This window comes from Marmota marmota, unplaced genomic scaffold (genome assembly GCF_001458135.2).
Source record: "Marmota marmota marmota unplaced genomic scaffold, marMar, whole genome shotgun sequence".
NCBI lineage: Eukaryota > Metazoa > Chordata > Mammalia > Rodentia > Sciuridae > Marmota > Marmota marmota.
Genome location: NW_026000174.1, coordinates 12,882,141 through 12,896,809, shown reverse-complemented (window position 1 = coordinate 12,896,809; position 14,669 = coordinate 12,882,141). Strand labels below are relative to the sequence as shown.

General features: G+C 53.5%; 1 protein-coding gene across 2 annotated transcripts; it reads left to right on the top strand.

Annotated features, from left to right (window-relative positions):
* The first annotated feature begins 4,463 nt into the window (after window positions 1-4,463).
* Window positions 4,464-13,981, top strand: Serpinh1 (serpin family H member 1). 2 transcript variants are annotated; one of them, XM_048788044.1, is made up of 6 exons: window positions 4,535-4,646; window positions 6,012-6,055; window positions 8,444-9,102; window positions 10,203-10,301; window positions 10,387-10,619; window positions 12,999-13,981. In XM_048788044.1, exons 3-6 carry the CDS (start codon window positions 8,487-8,489, stop codon window positions 13,299-13,301), a joined length of 1,251 nt encoding a protein of 416 aa, XP_048644001.1. In that variant the 5' UTR covers window positions 4,535-4,646; window positions 6,012-6,055; window positions 8,444-8,486; the 3' UTR covers window positions 13,302-13,981. The 2 variants fall into 2 exon arrangements, with proteins under 2 accessions (XP_015332886.1, XP_048644001.1); XM_015477400.2 differs by lacking the exon at window positions 6,012-6,055 and having other exon boundaries at window positions 4,464-4,646.
* Window positions 13,982-14,669: the final 688 nt, after the last annotated feature.

Below are 14,669 nucleotides of genomic sequence, written 5' to 3'. Positions count from 1 at the left end.
CTCCTGTGCCCTCACACACATGACTATCAGGCACAGGGGCCACATGTGGTGCATTTGGATTGCTGGAGATGTATGTGTGTGCTCCTCACGGCCACGTGGACAAGCACAGCGTATCAGTGGGCTGGTATCCCCGGAGATCATGCGTGAAGGCAGTGGATTTCCTGTGGCTTCCCTAGGCACCAGAAAAATGCCGAGGGGTGGGGGTGGAGGCGGGCCTGCTCCAGGAGGAGGGATGAATCTGTGCCCGCCTCCTTACCCCCAGGGTGGCCTGCTGCCTCCCTCACTCCTACGTGGCAGCATGCAGGACAGTCCTTTTGGACAGAAGGCCCCACGCTCCATGAGAGGGAATCAGAGATTGCAGAGCGGCGTTTTCCTGACTCATGCCTTGGCCGGAGAACACACTTGGCTCTGGACAGCTGTCACGGAGGAGCAGCCTGGGGGTGGCCCTGCCTCCTCCAGGGACAGGATCACTAGAACTGGTTGTCAAAGCCTTTCTGGCCCAGCTTTATGCCACATAAAAAGGAAAAGGGGATTAAACCTCTCTCAACTAACGTCCTTTAGTTAAACTGAGACATTAGCCAGGCGCAGTGGTGTATGCTCCTGTAACCCCAGCAACTCCGGAAGCCGAGGCAGAGGATGCTGGGCAGCACGTGGACGGACTGGGCACTTACATGACACACTAGTTTCTGTCCTAGGAGTCCATGGGGTGAGGGCTGAGTGAATGTGGCCATGGCTGTTTGCGTAGTCCTTGGCAGAACCGGAGCCTGCCTATCTCACTGGTCAGCCAGAGAGGGTGTGCGGGGAAAGAGGGCCCAGGGCGCAGACTCCATGGCCCTCCATCTCAGATTTGCTATGTGACCTTGAGCAAATTCCTGCCCCACTCTTGGTCTCAGTTTTCCTCTCTGTAGAGTGTAAATGCAATTGGACTCACTGGTCTTCTACTCCCTGCTGTCTGGGGACCTTTCCAGCTGGGCTCCTGTGTGCAGGGTAGTAGAAAAGATTTGCAGGCACTTGGAAGAATCCAGACACGAAAGAAATCCTTGAGAGTTTCTCTGCATTTCAGAATCTCCCCACACCCGCCCCCCCTTCAAAGAGTTCTTTTTCCAGAAAGTACAGCCTGGAATGTGGGGGAAGGGCCACAGTCAGCCTCTGGGCTGGGCTCAGAGCTAAGAATAATGTGGCAAAGGCTCTTGACATTTTTTTGCTGATGCTGGAAATTTAAAGGAGCCGTGGCCTTTCTTTCCTCCAAAAGGCCATGCTTGGCGGGCAGTAGACTTGGGTCGGCCACTGCGCATCACTCACTGGTGCTGGCTGGCTGTGTGTACCAAGTGCTTCTTCTTCTTCTTCTTTTTTTTATTTTTATTTTTTTATTTTTGTAGTTGTAGATGGACAGAATGCCTTTATTTTACTTGTTTATTTTTATGTGGTGCTGAGGATAGAACCCAGTGTCTCACGCATGCTAGGCAAGCTCTCTGTCACTGAGCTATAGCCCCAGGCCCCAAGTGCTTCTTTTGTGCCATGCCCTGAGCTGGGACCTAAGGATTCAAGATGAGAAGGGTGAGGCCCTGCTCTTCCAAAATCTCCAGGGACATTCATTCACTGACAATCCAGGATGATAACATTGAGATCATGCAGCATGATAAGCCATGGAGGAGGCTTCTGGCCTGGTCTGCGCTTCAGTATGGGTCTGGTGAGGCTGGCAGAGGGACTTCAGATACAGATCCCCCACCGGCCCCCACTTCAGCTTCCCTATCTATAAATGAAGAGCCTCAGTCCCCTCTATTCTTCACCTTTTAGACATCTGGGTTTATTTAACAGCATAAGCCTCAGTTTACCCCTCTACAAAATGGAACAGTCATAGTACTCTCAGCTTTCCCCTCCAATGTTGGTGAGGTCGAAGGGCCTAAGAAAGCTGAGATATGTAAGTGTACAGAGGAAGAGAAGTCTTTTTTTTTTTTTGGCAGTACTGGGAATTGAACCCAGGGGTGCTCTACTACTGAGCTACATCCCTAATCTTTTTAAATTTTGAGACAGGATCTTGCTAAGTTGCCCACACTAGCCTCAAACAATCCTCCTGCCTCAACCTCCTGAGTTGCTGGGATTATAGAGGTATGTGTCACCATGCCTGATAGAAAGGAACTCTTGATGAGACTTTGACATTGGAATCTGCTAGAGACCAAGGCAAACCTCCACTAGCTTTGATGAGCCCTCTCTGTCCCTGTCTCAGTCCTTAGCTTACTGACGAAGTCATGAGCTCACCTGGGGCCGAGGTGGGGGTGAGGGTGGAGGATGGGGTCTGCTGGGAGAGCCAGGCAGTGTCCATATATCGAAGGATCTCTCCTTATAGGCAGACACAGTTGAAGCAGGACACACACAAGAATTAGGATAGCTACCCCAAAGAGATGGACACTACCCCAAGGGTGGAAGCTTTTGTGAATCAAAAGGATCAGACTTGTCCTCCAAAAGAATACTGGGCTGTTTCTGAAGGCCACAGGGTTCCCTGTAGAGAGAGGTACCAGGTACTTGACATTTTAGGATATAGCAGAAAAGACTTCTGCCTGGTATTTGTAGACAGGAGTCTATGCCATTTGACATGCTTTGCCGCTCAGAGTTTTTAATACTTTTATTTTAAGATCCTTTGAACCCTTAGCTGGGCTCAAAGATTCTATGTGGCTTCAAGAGTAAGATCATGTTGTATGGTGGTCACTTTAGGATTCAAGTAATTGGTGATCCCTTGACCCTAATTCAGAGTCTGAAGCTTTTGAGATCTAAGATTTCCCGTAGTCCCTGGAGTCAGAAGACTGAATAGCAGCAGCCTAACCTTGATCCAGACTGAGAAGCTAGTCTCCCCTTGCAGATGACTGAGGCCAGGGACCCAGAGGATGCATCTACTGGGTACTGGAATTCATTTGCTCTCCAGGATCTGACAAGGACCTGGAAGAAAGAAGGTGCTCAAACATTTTGCTGACTGAATGAACGAGTGACTAGTAGTGAGTGAAGACAGTCTCTATACTCTGTCCTTTCCTCTCCATACTGTGCCCATTAGTTATCTAGTGAAGAGGGATGGGGCGGGGTCTACTAAACAATTTGTCTTACTGAGTTCTCTACTAACATGCACATACCCCTCACAATGGACATCCCCGAGGTCAGGGACTTTGTCCAGTGCCAGAACAATGAATACCCTAGGTTAATTCAGAGCTCAAGGTACTATCAATTGTGGGAGGGTGGGGTGGGAAGGGTTGATAGTGAGACCTGGAGCCTGTGGGAAGGCATTGAGACAGGGAGGGGTGCAGGGACAATGAACTGGAGATAGAAAAAGGGAAAGAGGGGAAAGAAGAAAAAGAAATGACTTAGCACAGTTTTTTTTTTTTCATTACTGGGGATGGAACCCAGGGTCTCCAGGCAAGTGTCTTACCACTGAGCTACAACCCCAGCCCTTTTTGTTTTTTTCTTAAATTTTGAGACAGAGTCTCATTAAGTTGGCCAGACTGGTCTTGAACTTGCCTTCCTCCTGTTTCAGCCTCCTGAGTACTTGAATGCTCCGTTTAGCACCATATTTCAGTCAAGGACTGTGGAATGGAGAACTGGGGCTAGTTAGATGGTGATGGAGCAAACCTGAGGGGTAGCACAGAGAGTTGCACAAGGATGGGGAGTCAGAGCTGGAAAAAGTGCAGCACCCCTAGAATTTCAGGGAAGGGGTGGTGGCAGAGATAAGACAGAAAGTCACATAGTACAGTCCTTAGTGGACAGCCAGGGGTTTTCCTTCTGTGTACCTCTCCATGCCCAGCAGGACCACCTGATGTTCCCCAGCAGTCTTTGCCTTGATCACTCCAAGACCTGGACTTTCCAGGGTGAGGGGCAGGTACCTGGTCTGGTTCAAGCCCTCACTATCTCAGAATGGCCACTGACATAAAGATCAGCTGAGGATGAAGACTTTAGGATCAACCCAGAACTGAAGGGCACTGACTCCTAAAGTCTGACTACCTTCCCTGGTGCAAAGAACAGGGGCCCTGACTGAGGAGAAGCAGGGATTGGGGGACCCAATTAAGTTTCACCTTGAAAAAGTGAGAGTGGAAAGGGGCAATGGATGTACTCCGAGCAGAGCAAGGAAAGGGGTGCCAGAGAGAATGTGAGATCAGGAGCGGGTTGGCTTGCCTGGAGAGCCTGGAGACGGGGCTCCAGTCCGGGGAAGCTGGACCTTGAAGCCTCCTCCAGCTCAGTGGCCGGAATCCCTCTCCCCCATCTCCAAGACCACCAGGGTCCCCAAGTCTCCACGGCATCAAAAGACACCGGTGTGCTCTGAAGGACTAGTTAGTCACCGTGGGGGGACTCACTGATGCCCCACAGCCCAGCTAGAGAAGGGGGACAGTAGGACCCAGGGGCCTGGACAGCGCCTCAGCCTGCAGACAGAGGGCGGGAGGCAGGCGGTTAGGGGGAGGTCTTTGGCTTTTTTTTTTTTTTTTTGGTGGAGCTGGGGCGCCCTGCGGAAGCCTTTTCCAACTTTCCAGAAGTTTCTCGGGACGGGGGCTGGAGGGGGTGGGGACAGCCATATATAGATCTGGGGCCTGAGGCAGCGGGCGGAGAGTACAGTCAACCCAAAGCAGCCCGGTGGTGAGACGCCCGGTCCCAGAGCCGGCCCGGCCCAGGTGAGGGGCAGGGGCGGCCGGGGGAGCGCTCAACAATTTTGGGGTGCTTAGGGAGAGGGGGCGGGTGGCCTTTAGGAGGCGTTGGGTCCAAACCAGAGCCCCTAAAATGAAGTTCCAGGCACTTGGGGCAGCTGGAGCATCGTGAGGGGGAATCGCAGCCCGGAGGCGATGAAGCCATACAGACCGGCAGGGCGCAGGGAGCACGGAGCAGGGCTGGGACGGGGATCTGTGCACTCTCGGGGGTTGGGAAAAGTGCAGCGCCCCTAGAAGTTCCGGGAGCCGGTAGTGGCAGAGACAGACAGTGGGGCTGGGAGTTGGGGTGCTGAACCGGACCCTCCGCAAACAGGAAGGAGGAGTTGGGGCCTTTCCTACAGGGATGCGGCTGGTCAGCTTGGCAGTTGGAGGACCAGGGTCCTGCAGTGACTGATTAGTCACTCCCAGGCTTGATGGGGGTCATCTGAGCCTAGGAGAGGAGGTGAACCGGTCTCGGCTTTTCCTGGGGTGTGAGGTCCTGGCTTTTGGGGTTCCATGCTTCAGGAGGAATCACCAAAAGGGGCTCCATTTCTGATGAGCGTGTGTGTAGAGCATGGCAGCTGAGGGAGAGATAAGCAGCCAGCCCCCCTCCCCCAGGGAGTGGGAGTCTGCAGGGTCTTATGTAGGGTGGGGGCAGGGACTGGGCCGAGAGACCCACTGGAGATGTGGGAGTCATCCACCCTTACTCTGTCTACCCACCTGGTTCCTGAAGGAACTGCAGGGTTAGGGCTTCGTCAGACGCTGGGTTTCCCTACCCCCAGCTTAGGGACATTCCTGAGGCATCTAGAGAGGGGAAGAATGAAAGCACTTCCAGCCTGGCCTGAAGTCCTGGCCCCTCCTCTTCCCTGGTTTCCTGCTGCTGGTCCCTCTGCGCTGCAGGGCTGCAGGGCCCGGATGGAGGCCTGGAGAAAACTGGGGGCTTTGATTGCCTGGAAGCTTGGACTGGGGCCACACCCTCTTGTCCTCTGATCCTTTGTGTACCCATCCCCCTTTCCTGCCCTGGCCTTTGTCTCTGGTCACCAGGATTCCTAGCAGACTTTTGTTGTTCTGGCTGTGCAGCGGGACACCACCTGTGGCCTTCAGGAGGGTTCTGTGAGTGTTTCTGAATCGATGGAGCCCTGTGCTAGGAAGTCTGACCTCTATTTGTCCTTGTGGGACCTGGGATAGTCCCTGCCAGATGTGCCTCAGTTTCTCCCACTATACAGTGACGTGATTCACCTCTGAGGTACCTGGAAATCTGGAATGGGTGCCCTTTGGGGGCTGGGCCTGGCCCCTACTCCCAACCTCCCCTTTGTGGGGTCCCATTGTCTTCACTCTTCTGTTTTCTTTCAGAATGAAAAAGGCAGGCATTGACCTCCCTCTGAGGCAGTTTCAAGGTACTTTAGACCCTCTCAAATATTTGAGACCTTCTGACTCCCAGCCTCTCCTTCCCTCCCCTCCCAGCCCCAGCTCAGTCCAGCCAGCTGTGGGCTATTCGATCTTGGATTTTGTTTGTGCAACTGTAGATTGTCTAACAGTGGCCTGAGGGCTGGCATTTCTCGGTGGCAAGATGGGCTGGGCTGTGGGAGGCTGGCTTGCTTGCAGGAACTTGCCTTCCTCCATTCTTGCTGCTGGGTTTAACGGGGCGGCCCTTCTCCCCAGCCTTGCATCTTCCCTTGAAAAGTGCAGATGTGAAAGGAAGCCAGGGAGTCTCGTGGGGTCTCCTGGCAAATCCATAGCACCCCTAGGACCTGAACCCAGGCCTCCTGTCTCCCAGGCTGGAAGCCCCCTCTGCTGGCCTACAGAGATAATTCAGCCTCTTGCCTGCCACGTCACCAGGAGCAGGAGCTATGTGGCTGCCTGAGAAATCCCAAACTAGTCATTTGGAGCTTTCTTGAGAAGCCCCTCCCAGCCCTTTGAGGTTTTGGTTGGCTGGGGGTGGGGGCTGTCAAGATGGTGGCTGCCACGTGGCAGCCTGCACTCCTCCACCAGCCACTAAGGAAGGGGATGCTGGTGGTCTGTGCAGCCCTATCTGAGCTCTGAACTCAGCATCAGCTGCCTGGATTAGATGTGGCCTTTGAGTAGGGTGATCATGTGCCTGTTGTCCTGGCATAATAATTAGAAATGTTCCATTTTACTCTCTTAAGTGTCCTTGTTTATGCAATAAATTACATGCTACCTCTGCCTTTGAGGCCTTAGGCCTGGTGGGGAAGGAGCCAAGGCTGGGAGGGAGGAGGCCTGGAGCCTCATCTGGGCCTGAGGACCTCTGTCATTTCAGTGCTTGAGGGTGAGGTCCCAAACTCCCTTGTACCATCCCCCAGGTGTCTGTGGAGCTCAGTGGCACTCTGCTCCTCTGTCATTCCCTCTCCTGAGGCCCTTTGCTTCTCCTTTGAATTGAAACTTCAAGGTCCTAGGGAGGTGGGAGACCTGGCTGGGTTGATAGGATGCCAACAGTAGAAGCTACCCAGAAATCCAGTGCTCTCCCCACTGGCCAAAGTCCCTGAGGGTCTTCCACTAGGATTTCAAATTTTCTATCTTCCTTTAGGAGAACTATGAATCTTGACTGCCAAAGTAGTGGAACTCACCTCTGCCAGGGTTCTTTCTGACTTTTCCTCTTGCCCTGTTGTCTCTTCTGTGCTGGGGAAGGACCTGAAGGGTGTGTGTGAGGAAATCTCTCATGAATAGAGACTGTTTTGATTGAAAGTCTCAGAAAGGGGAGTGGTATTCATCCTGGGGTTCCTGCTACTGCTGGGGTCAGGAAAGGGGCCTGAGGATAAACTTGAGGCCATGGAACAGATGGCCTGTGTGGCAGTGGCTGTTAGACGGGAGTGCAGAATAGAATCTGATGTGGTAGTTTCAGCTTCTTAGGAGGATGAACACACATCTGGCCAGCCTCTGATGGTGGGGGGAGGGGTCACTACTCCATTGAGCTATGACTCACTCCCTTCCCCAGGATCCTGCCCTTATTCTCTCCGGAAACCCCCTTCCCCTTCTAGTTTCCAAGGAATTGCTCCCAAGAGGTTTAGTCGTGGGATTTCCTGTCTGGTCCAGGGGCTGTGGGCAGACGGGCAGGCTAAGTCTACCTAGGCCCTTGCAGTGTGGAAAAGGGAGACAGGCTGGGTGGACCCACATGCACACACACATTCAAGGTCATCCCAGGGATAGCAGAATGGAACACCTGGACTCCCTCATTTAATGAGTAAACTTGGCTGTGGCTCATTAACATCCCAGAGTGGAAGGAGAGGCATGGGGGTGAGGCAGGCCCATAGGTCTGTCCCACAGGACATTCTTTGCCCAGGCACCTGGGCTTCCTGTAGATTTTCAGTCCTGCTGTTCCTTGTTCTTACTGAAAAAGGGCCCTCAGGGTCATGTGAGATCACAGCTGAGCTCTATAGAGACTGATAGAGACCTTGGATCTGGCAAGTTGCCCTGTTTTACCTCCATTCAGGAATGGCTGAGGCCTGTCATGTGCTAAGCCTTGAGGATACAGTGGGGGACCAGACAGGCTGGAAGCCACAAGCTACTTAGGGGCAGAAATAAATTTACAGTAAACACATAAATATGTGTAAGTTTTGGGTGCCCAATGCAGGAAACCAATAGGGTGGCCTGGTGGTGATTTGTTACGAACCCTGCTTTACATTGACCCCTGAGAGAATGGGCAGCCCAGAGTGGGATCTGGGATTCCACAATTCTGGGTTCACTTGTACCCATCTTCAGGAAATTTGGTGGCGGGGAGAAGCTGGGGAGGAAGACACAGGGCTTCAGGGCCACACTCTTCTTTGCAGCCCTCACAGGTCCCCCGTGGTGCACACGACCCACCTTCCAGCCATGCGCTCCCTCCCTTTACTTGGTACCCTGTGCCTCCTGGCCATGGCCCTGGCGGCCGAGGTGAAGAAACCCGCAGCAGCCCCCGGCACCTCAGAGAAGCTGAGCCCCAAGGCGGCCACTCTGGCCGAGCGCAGCGCTGGCCTGGCCTTCAGCCTGTACCAGGCCATGGCCAAGGACCAGGCTGTGGAGAATATCCTGCTATCGCCCGTGGTGGTGGCCTCCTCCCTGGGCCTGGTGTCTCTGGGTGGCAAGGCGGCCACGGCCTCGCAGGCCAAGGCAGTGCTGAGCGCCGAGCAGCTGCGGGACGAGGAGGTGCACGCGGGCCTGGGAGAGCTGCTGCGCTCGCTCAGCAACTCCACGGCGCGCAACGTGACCTGGAAGTTGGGCAGCCGCCTGTACGGGCCCAGCTCGGTGAGCTTCGCCGACGACTTCGTGCGCAGCAGCAAGCAGCACTATAACTGCGAGCACTCGAAGATCAACTTCCGCGACAAGCGCAGCGCCCTGCAGTCCATTAACGAGTGGGCCGCGCAGACCACAGACGGCAAGCTGCCCGAGGTCACCAAGGACGTGGAGCGTACCGATGGTGCCCTGCTGGTCAATGCTATGTTCTTCAAGCGTGAGTTGCCGGCAGGGCATGGCGTGAGGGTGGCGGGCTCCTCCTAGAGTTCCTTGTGGGGGCTCTTCGCAGCTCTTCTTTGAACACAGGGACCTGCGGAGGCATAACGGTTTTTGAAATGTTTTATACACTAGATTCAGAGATCTTTTACAAACCAAATTCAGAGAGGTAGCCAGTTGTTGAAAGGACTGGGACAGGGATGCAAGTCCTCAGAGGGACTCCAGATATGTGATATGTGTCCCTACATATCATTTTTCATCTAAGCAATGTGCCGTAGCTTGTATGTGTTGGAATCCATAAAATTCAGAATCCATTGTGCCCCAAATGTGAGTTGGAGAAAGGCACCCATTCCTTAAAGCAGCCCTTGGAGGCAGGCAGTGTTATACTCATTTCACCGGCAAGGAAGCTGAGGCTTGGCTGGCAGGTAGCAGAGTCAGGATCTGGTGGAGTTGGTGTGAATTGAACTGAAGATAGATTTGGGGTCAGTGGATATGTGTGAGTACCTACTTGGATGGTACTCTTATCAGTTGGCTGTAAGGATGGGGAAACCCATTTTATAAATGGAGCCAAGCTGGGAGAGCCGAGACCTCTCACAGTCAGTTGCTGAGCCTGGATCAGAATGCAGGTCTGGTTGTGGCCCAACACATATTAACCAATTTCCCATCATCTTTCTGGTCATGGAGACAGAACTTGCTAACAAGAATAAGGGTGGTCCAGGGTGCTCCTGCCCAGGACACAGTCCCCCTTCAGTAATCGGGCTGGGTAGCAAGCCCAGCTCAGCAGGTTTCCCAAACACCTGACAAGTGCCACACAGGCAGTGGACATGGAGGAGGCTGAGGTGAGGGTGGAATGAGGTCCCTGTCACTTGGGGACCTACTAGAGGAACTGCATTCTCAGACAGCATGCCCTAGAGGGCACTCCTCACCCAAGAGCAGGGAACATGCACTCTGTGGGCTGGGCACTCAGGAGAGAGGCACATTGAAGCCTGGCCCCCAAGAATGGTCACCGGCCTGTGGCAAGGAGAAGTGTAGGGTGTGCAGTAGGCTGAGATAGTGTCTGGGGACCTGGATCTCTAACCCTGTGCTCTGTTCCCACCACAGCACACTGGGACGAGAAGTTCCACCACAAAATGGTGGACAACCGTGGCTTCATGGTGACTCGTTCCTATACTGTGGGTGTCACAATGATGCACCGGACAGGTAGGTGCCTTGAGGAGCAGGGGGTCTAGACGGCGTCCTATCTCCCACTCCACAGCACACCCAGTGTCCTCTGCTCTCCACCCAGGCCTCTACAACTACTACGATGATGAGAAGGAGAAGCTGCAAATCCTGGAGATGCCCCTGGCCCACAAGCTCTCCAGCCTCATCATTATCATGCCCCACCACGTGGAGCCACTTGAGCGCCTTGAGAAGCTGCTGACCAAGGAGCAGCTGAAGGTCTGGATGGGGAAGATGCAGAAGAAGGCTGTCGCCATCTCCCTGCCCAAGGGTGTGGTGGAGGTGACCCACGATCTACAGGTGAGGGTTGGCCCAACTTGGCCCTGCAAGTCCTGGCAGAGGAGGAAGGGTTTAGGCCAGTGTGTCCCCTGGGTGTCTAGGCAGTACTGGCTGGGCTCCGATAGGGGGGACGCAGGGGAGGATGTGTGGGACCTGCCCTTGGGCAGTTGATCATACCATGGACACTTGCTGTGTGACAGCCATTGAAGCACTTTGTTTATGTTAAGCTCTCTCAGTCCTCTAAACAACTTCCTTTGGGAGGACTGTAGCTGATAGATGAGGAAACTGAGACTCAGAAAAGTTTAGTAACTTGTTCAAAGTTACCTAGCCAGTAGTTGGGATATTGCACACTCAAACGAGCCCCTGTCACTGTGCTGCCTCTGGGAGTCTGGAGTATCCAGTTAGAGGTTGCTCAAGCTGGAGTGTCATCCACCACATAAGATTGACATCCAGGTCCCTTAGGATGGCCAAGGACTTGCACACATGCTCAAGGGGATTTCCCCCTTGTGACCAATGTGGGTGGTGGGCAGAGGCTCAGAGAGAAACGGTGACTCCCCAAGGTCCCACTGGCTTGAAAGTGGGGGAGCTGCAGTTAGACCTCAAGGTGAAGACATGAGATGGCCTTTTTGTCAGGAAGAAGACTATTGACCTACTCAAGAGAGAAAACTCATCTCATTCTTGGGTGCCAGAAATGGTTCCCAGGAAGGCTCTTGACCCATAGAATTCTTCAGATTTACTGCAGAGAGAGCTTGGAGAGAAAGTTCGAGATGGAATGGGGCTTCGGCTCCAAACCAGGGCCTAGTAGGGCTTGTAATGGTCTGTACCGTAGACACAGTTTCCAAAGAAGAATCTGCACTGTCTCCCACCTGGCCCTGGCCCCGGTTCTTCCCCATCTCTTGGCCAATGGTCTCTCCTTTTTTCTGCTGTGTCTTTTGGAGCTCAGCAGAGACAGGACTTACAGTCCAGGGGGGGTAGACTGAGTTGGCAAATTCAAGGTGGGTGACTTGTACATAGTCATTTGGATGAATAGCTAGGCCTGCTCAGACACCTCTCTCAGGACTGCCTGAGTCTCAGGACCCTAGGCCTTGTCACTGTTTGGCCCTGCCAGAGAGAAGAGACTGTTCTGCAGAAACCTGGGCTCCTGAGGCGGCTGTCCACTCAGCCATGCTCCTTTCTTTTCTTTTTGAATTTTTTTTTTTTGTACTGGGGAGAGAATCAAGGGGTGCATTACTGCTGAGCTACATCCTCAGTCCTTTTTATTTTTATTTTTTTAATTTTTGAGACAGGATTTTGCTAAGTTAAGTTGTTGAGACTGGCCTTGAACTTGTGATGCTCCAGCCTCAGCTTCTGAAATAGCTGGGAATTTAGGCCTGTGCCACTGTGCCTGGCCAGCCAATGGTCCTTCACTGACCTCTCTTACACTGAGAGTCAGTCTTGACCTCCACAAAGAGCCTTGTCTAGGGCTATCTCCTTCCAGAGCTCTGAGCCAGGTGGGAGGGACAGACAAGACCATCATTGCTAGAGAGAGAGAAATCGAGGGGCACTGCTTGTCTCAGGGATGGAGAGCCCTGAGGGGAGAACGAGAGAGGACAGCCATCTTGGAGGCAAGTTGTTCAGGGAGGCTGTCTGTGGAGAATAGGTGGGGCATTCCAGGGGATGAGGCTGGAGGCTGCTGTGTTGACATGGGTATTTGGCCTCCAAGTGCTGTGCAAAGCCATGGGAAGGTGCCTATATGCACGTGTGCTTGCCTGTGTGTGTGTTTAAACTTTCTATCAGGAAACTTTGTAGCACCTTATTTTGATAGATCAGTGGAAGGAACCCTCATATGCCCATCACCCAGCTTGACCCTCATCTCTTCATACCCCATAGTGGTTCATCTGAAGCCACCATTCATCCCGGCATCAGGTCGTTTGGAAGCAGACTCCAGGTGTCATATTATTCGGGACAGGCTGTCAGCCTCAGAGTTATGTGGACATAGCTGTCCTTTGATCCGTCTTTGTTAGTACTTGGGTGTGCTAAAATCTCCTAGAGAGTTTAAGAAGGATCTGTCCACTCCCCTTCCCAGAGTTTTGTGGGTTTGGTGGGTCTGGATTGGGGTCAGGGGACCTGCCCTTAGATCTGCTCCCAGGGTTGCTATCTGTCCCTGGAGTCCACCTTGAGGGGCACAGCCCGAGGTTGCTGGGCAGCGCAGGGATCACGTCTGATTGTTATTTCTGAGTCCCAGTTTCCTCCTCTGGAGCTTGAGGAGGAAAACAGAGAAAGCAGCGTGTGAGTGAAGCCCCTGATGGACTTGGCACCCAGACTGTGTGGCCTGGGCTTGGCTGTGCCTTCTCAGGGTGGTCAGGGTGATGTGGGTGGAGGCTTGAATGCTGTGGTCTCACCTGGCACCTGGTCCCACAGAAACACCTGGCGGGGCTCGGCCTGACCGAGGCCATCGACAAGAATAAGGCAGATTTGTCGCGCATGTCGGGCAAGAAGGACCTGTACCTGGCCAGCGTGTTCCATGCCACCGCCTTCGAGTGGGACACAGAGGGCAACCCCTTTGACCAGGACATCTACGGGCGTGAGGAGCTGCGCAGCCCCAAGCTGTTCTATGCAGACCACCCCTTCATCTTCCTGGTGCGAGACACCCAGAGTGGTTCCTTGCTATTCATTGGGCGCCTGGTCCGGCCCAAGGGTGACAAGATGCGAGATGAATTGTAGGGCCCTCAGGTGGGCACGGGATGACAGGAAGCAGCAGAAGGTTCCTGAGACACATGGGTGCTATTGTGGGGGGAGGTACCAGTCTTGGATATCCCATGGGGTGGGGGTGGAAAACCAGACCAGGGTTCCTTGCACCTGAGCAGACCTTCCCAGCTAGAGTCCACTCCGCTCGGACATGGGTCCCCAGATGCCATGATGCTGAGCCCAGAGACCCTACAAACTGTGCAACCTGGGAGATAGCCATCCTGTCCCACCCTCCAAGTCTGGATCCAGCCAATACTTTCTTATAGGTGGGACCTGGAGCTGGGGGTGCAGCCCAGGCCTCTGCTGACACTCCCACTGCCTCAGTCGCTCCCCTTCCCCCAGCATCTCCCAACTTCCTCCAGCTACACAGCTAGGTGCTGCAGTCCCTGGAACCAGGCACCCCAAAATGACTGGCTTGGGTACGGGAGATGGGGAAACCGCTCATAGGAGGGGGCAGACCCTGGTCGAGAATCGTATTGGGCATCCTGGGATGAACTTTTTTTTTTTTTTCCCCTTTTTTAGTTTTTCAAAGATGGGGGGAAGGGGGAACGTGAGCCTTTTTTTTTTTCTGTCAAAATAAGAACTTATTTGTACAATTTGTTTTTTCAATAAAATTTTTCCAATTAAATTTTGTTGGCGCATGGAAGAAGATTGGATCAGGAGATTGCCATGTCATTCTTCCCAGGGGACAAAGTCCTTCTGTCTAATAGTCCATATCAGGCCCTGCAGTGCTGGCAGATAGCCCCAGACAATGGTTGTGAGGCAGGCCCACTGCAAGCCCACAGGGGAAGCTCGGCCCAGCAGCCTTGGGGAGGTCGGGCTGCGGCCTCCCAGGCTTCAGTCTGTTTGCTTTTCATTGTAAGCTGACTGCATCTGACAGAGCCCACAATATGAGCTCAGGCCCTGGTTGGTAAAGTACCTGGGGTGGGCTGTGGAAGGAGGGAGTTGGTGGGACACTTGCTCTCAGGTGGTTCAGCACATACGTGGATTCTGTAGCAGGGGAGGAGAAACCCAGCACAGTTCCTCTGATACCGTCCTTGTGGTCCTCAGGGCTCCCAACACCATACCTTCAGGGGAGAGGACAGAACAGGAGACCAGAGGCTAGGGAGGCAGAGGAGACTGGATTCAGGGCCCACCTCTGCTATCCATAGACTGTGTGACCTTGGGCAAGGCGCTTCCTCTTTGGACATTTGTCTATTTTCTTCCTCTCTGGACATCCGTCTATTTTTGTGGGGAAGAACCCCGAACCCCTTACCTGGGCAGGCAATCCAGCGGAGTCCCCCAAGGTGTGGGCAGAGCTGCATAAGGGCCCACTGACTCCCAGCATTACCACATGCACTTTTT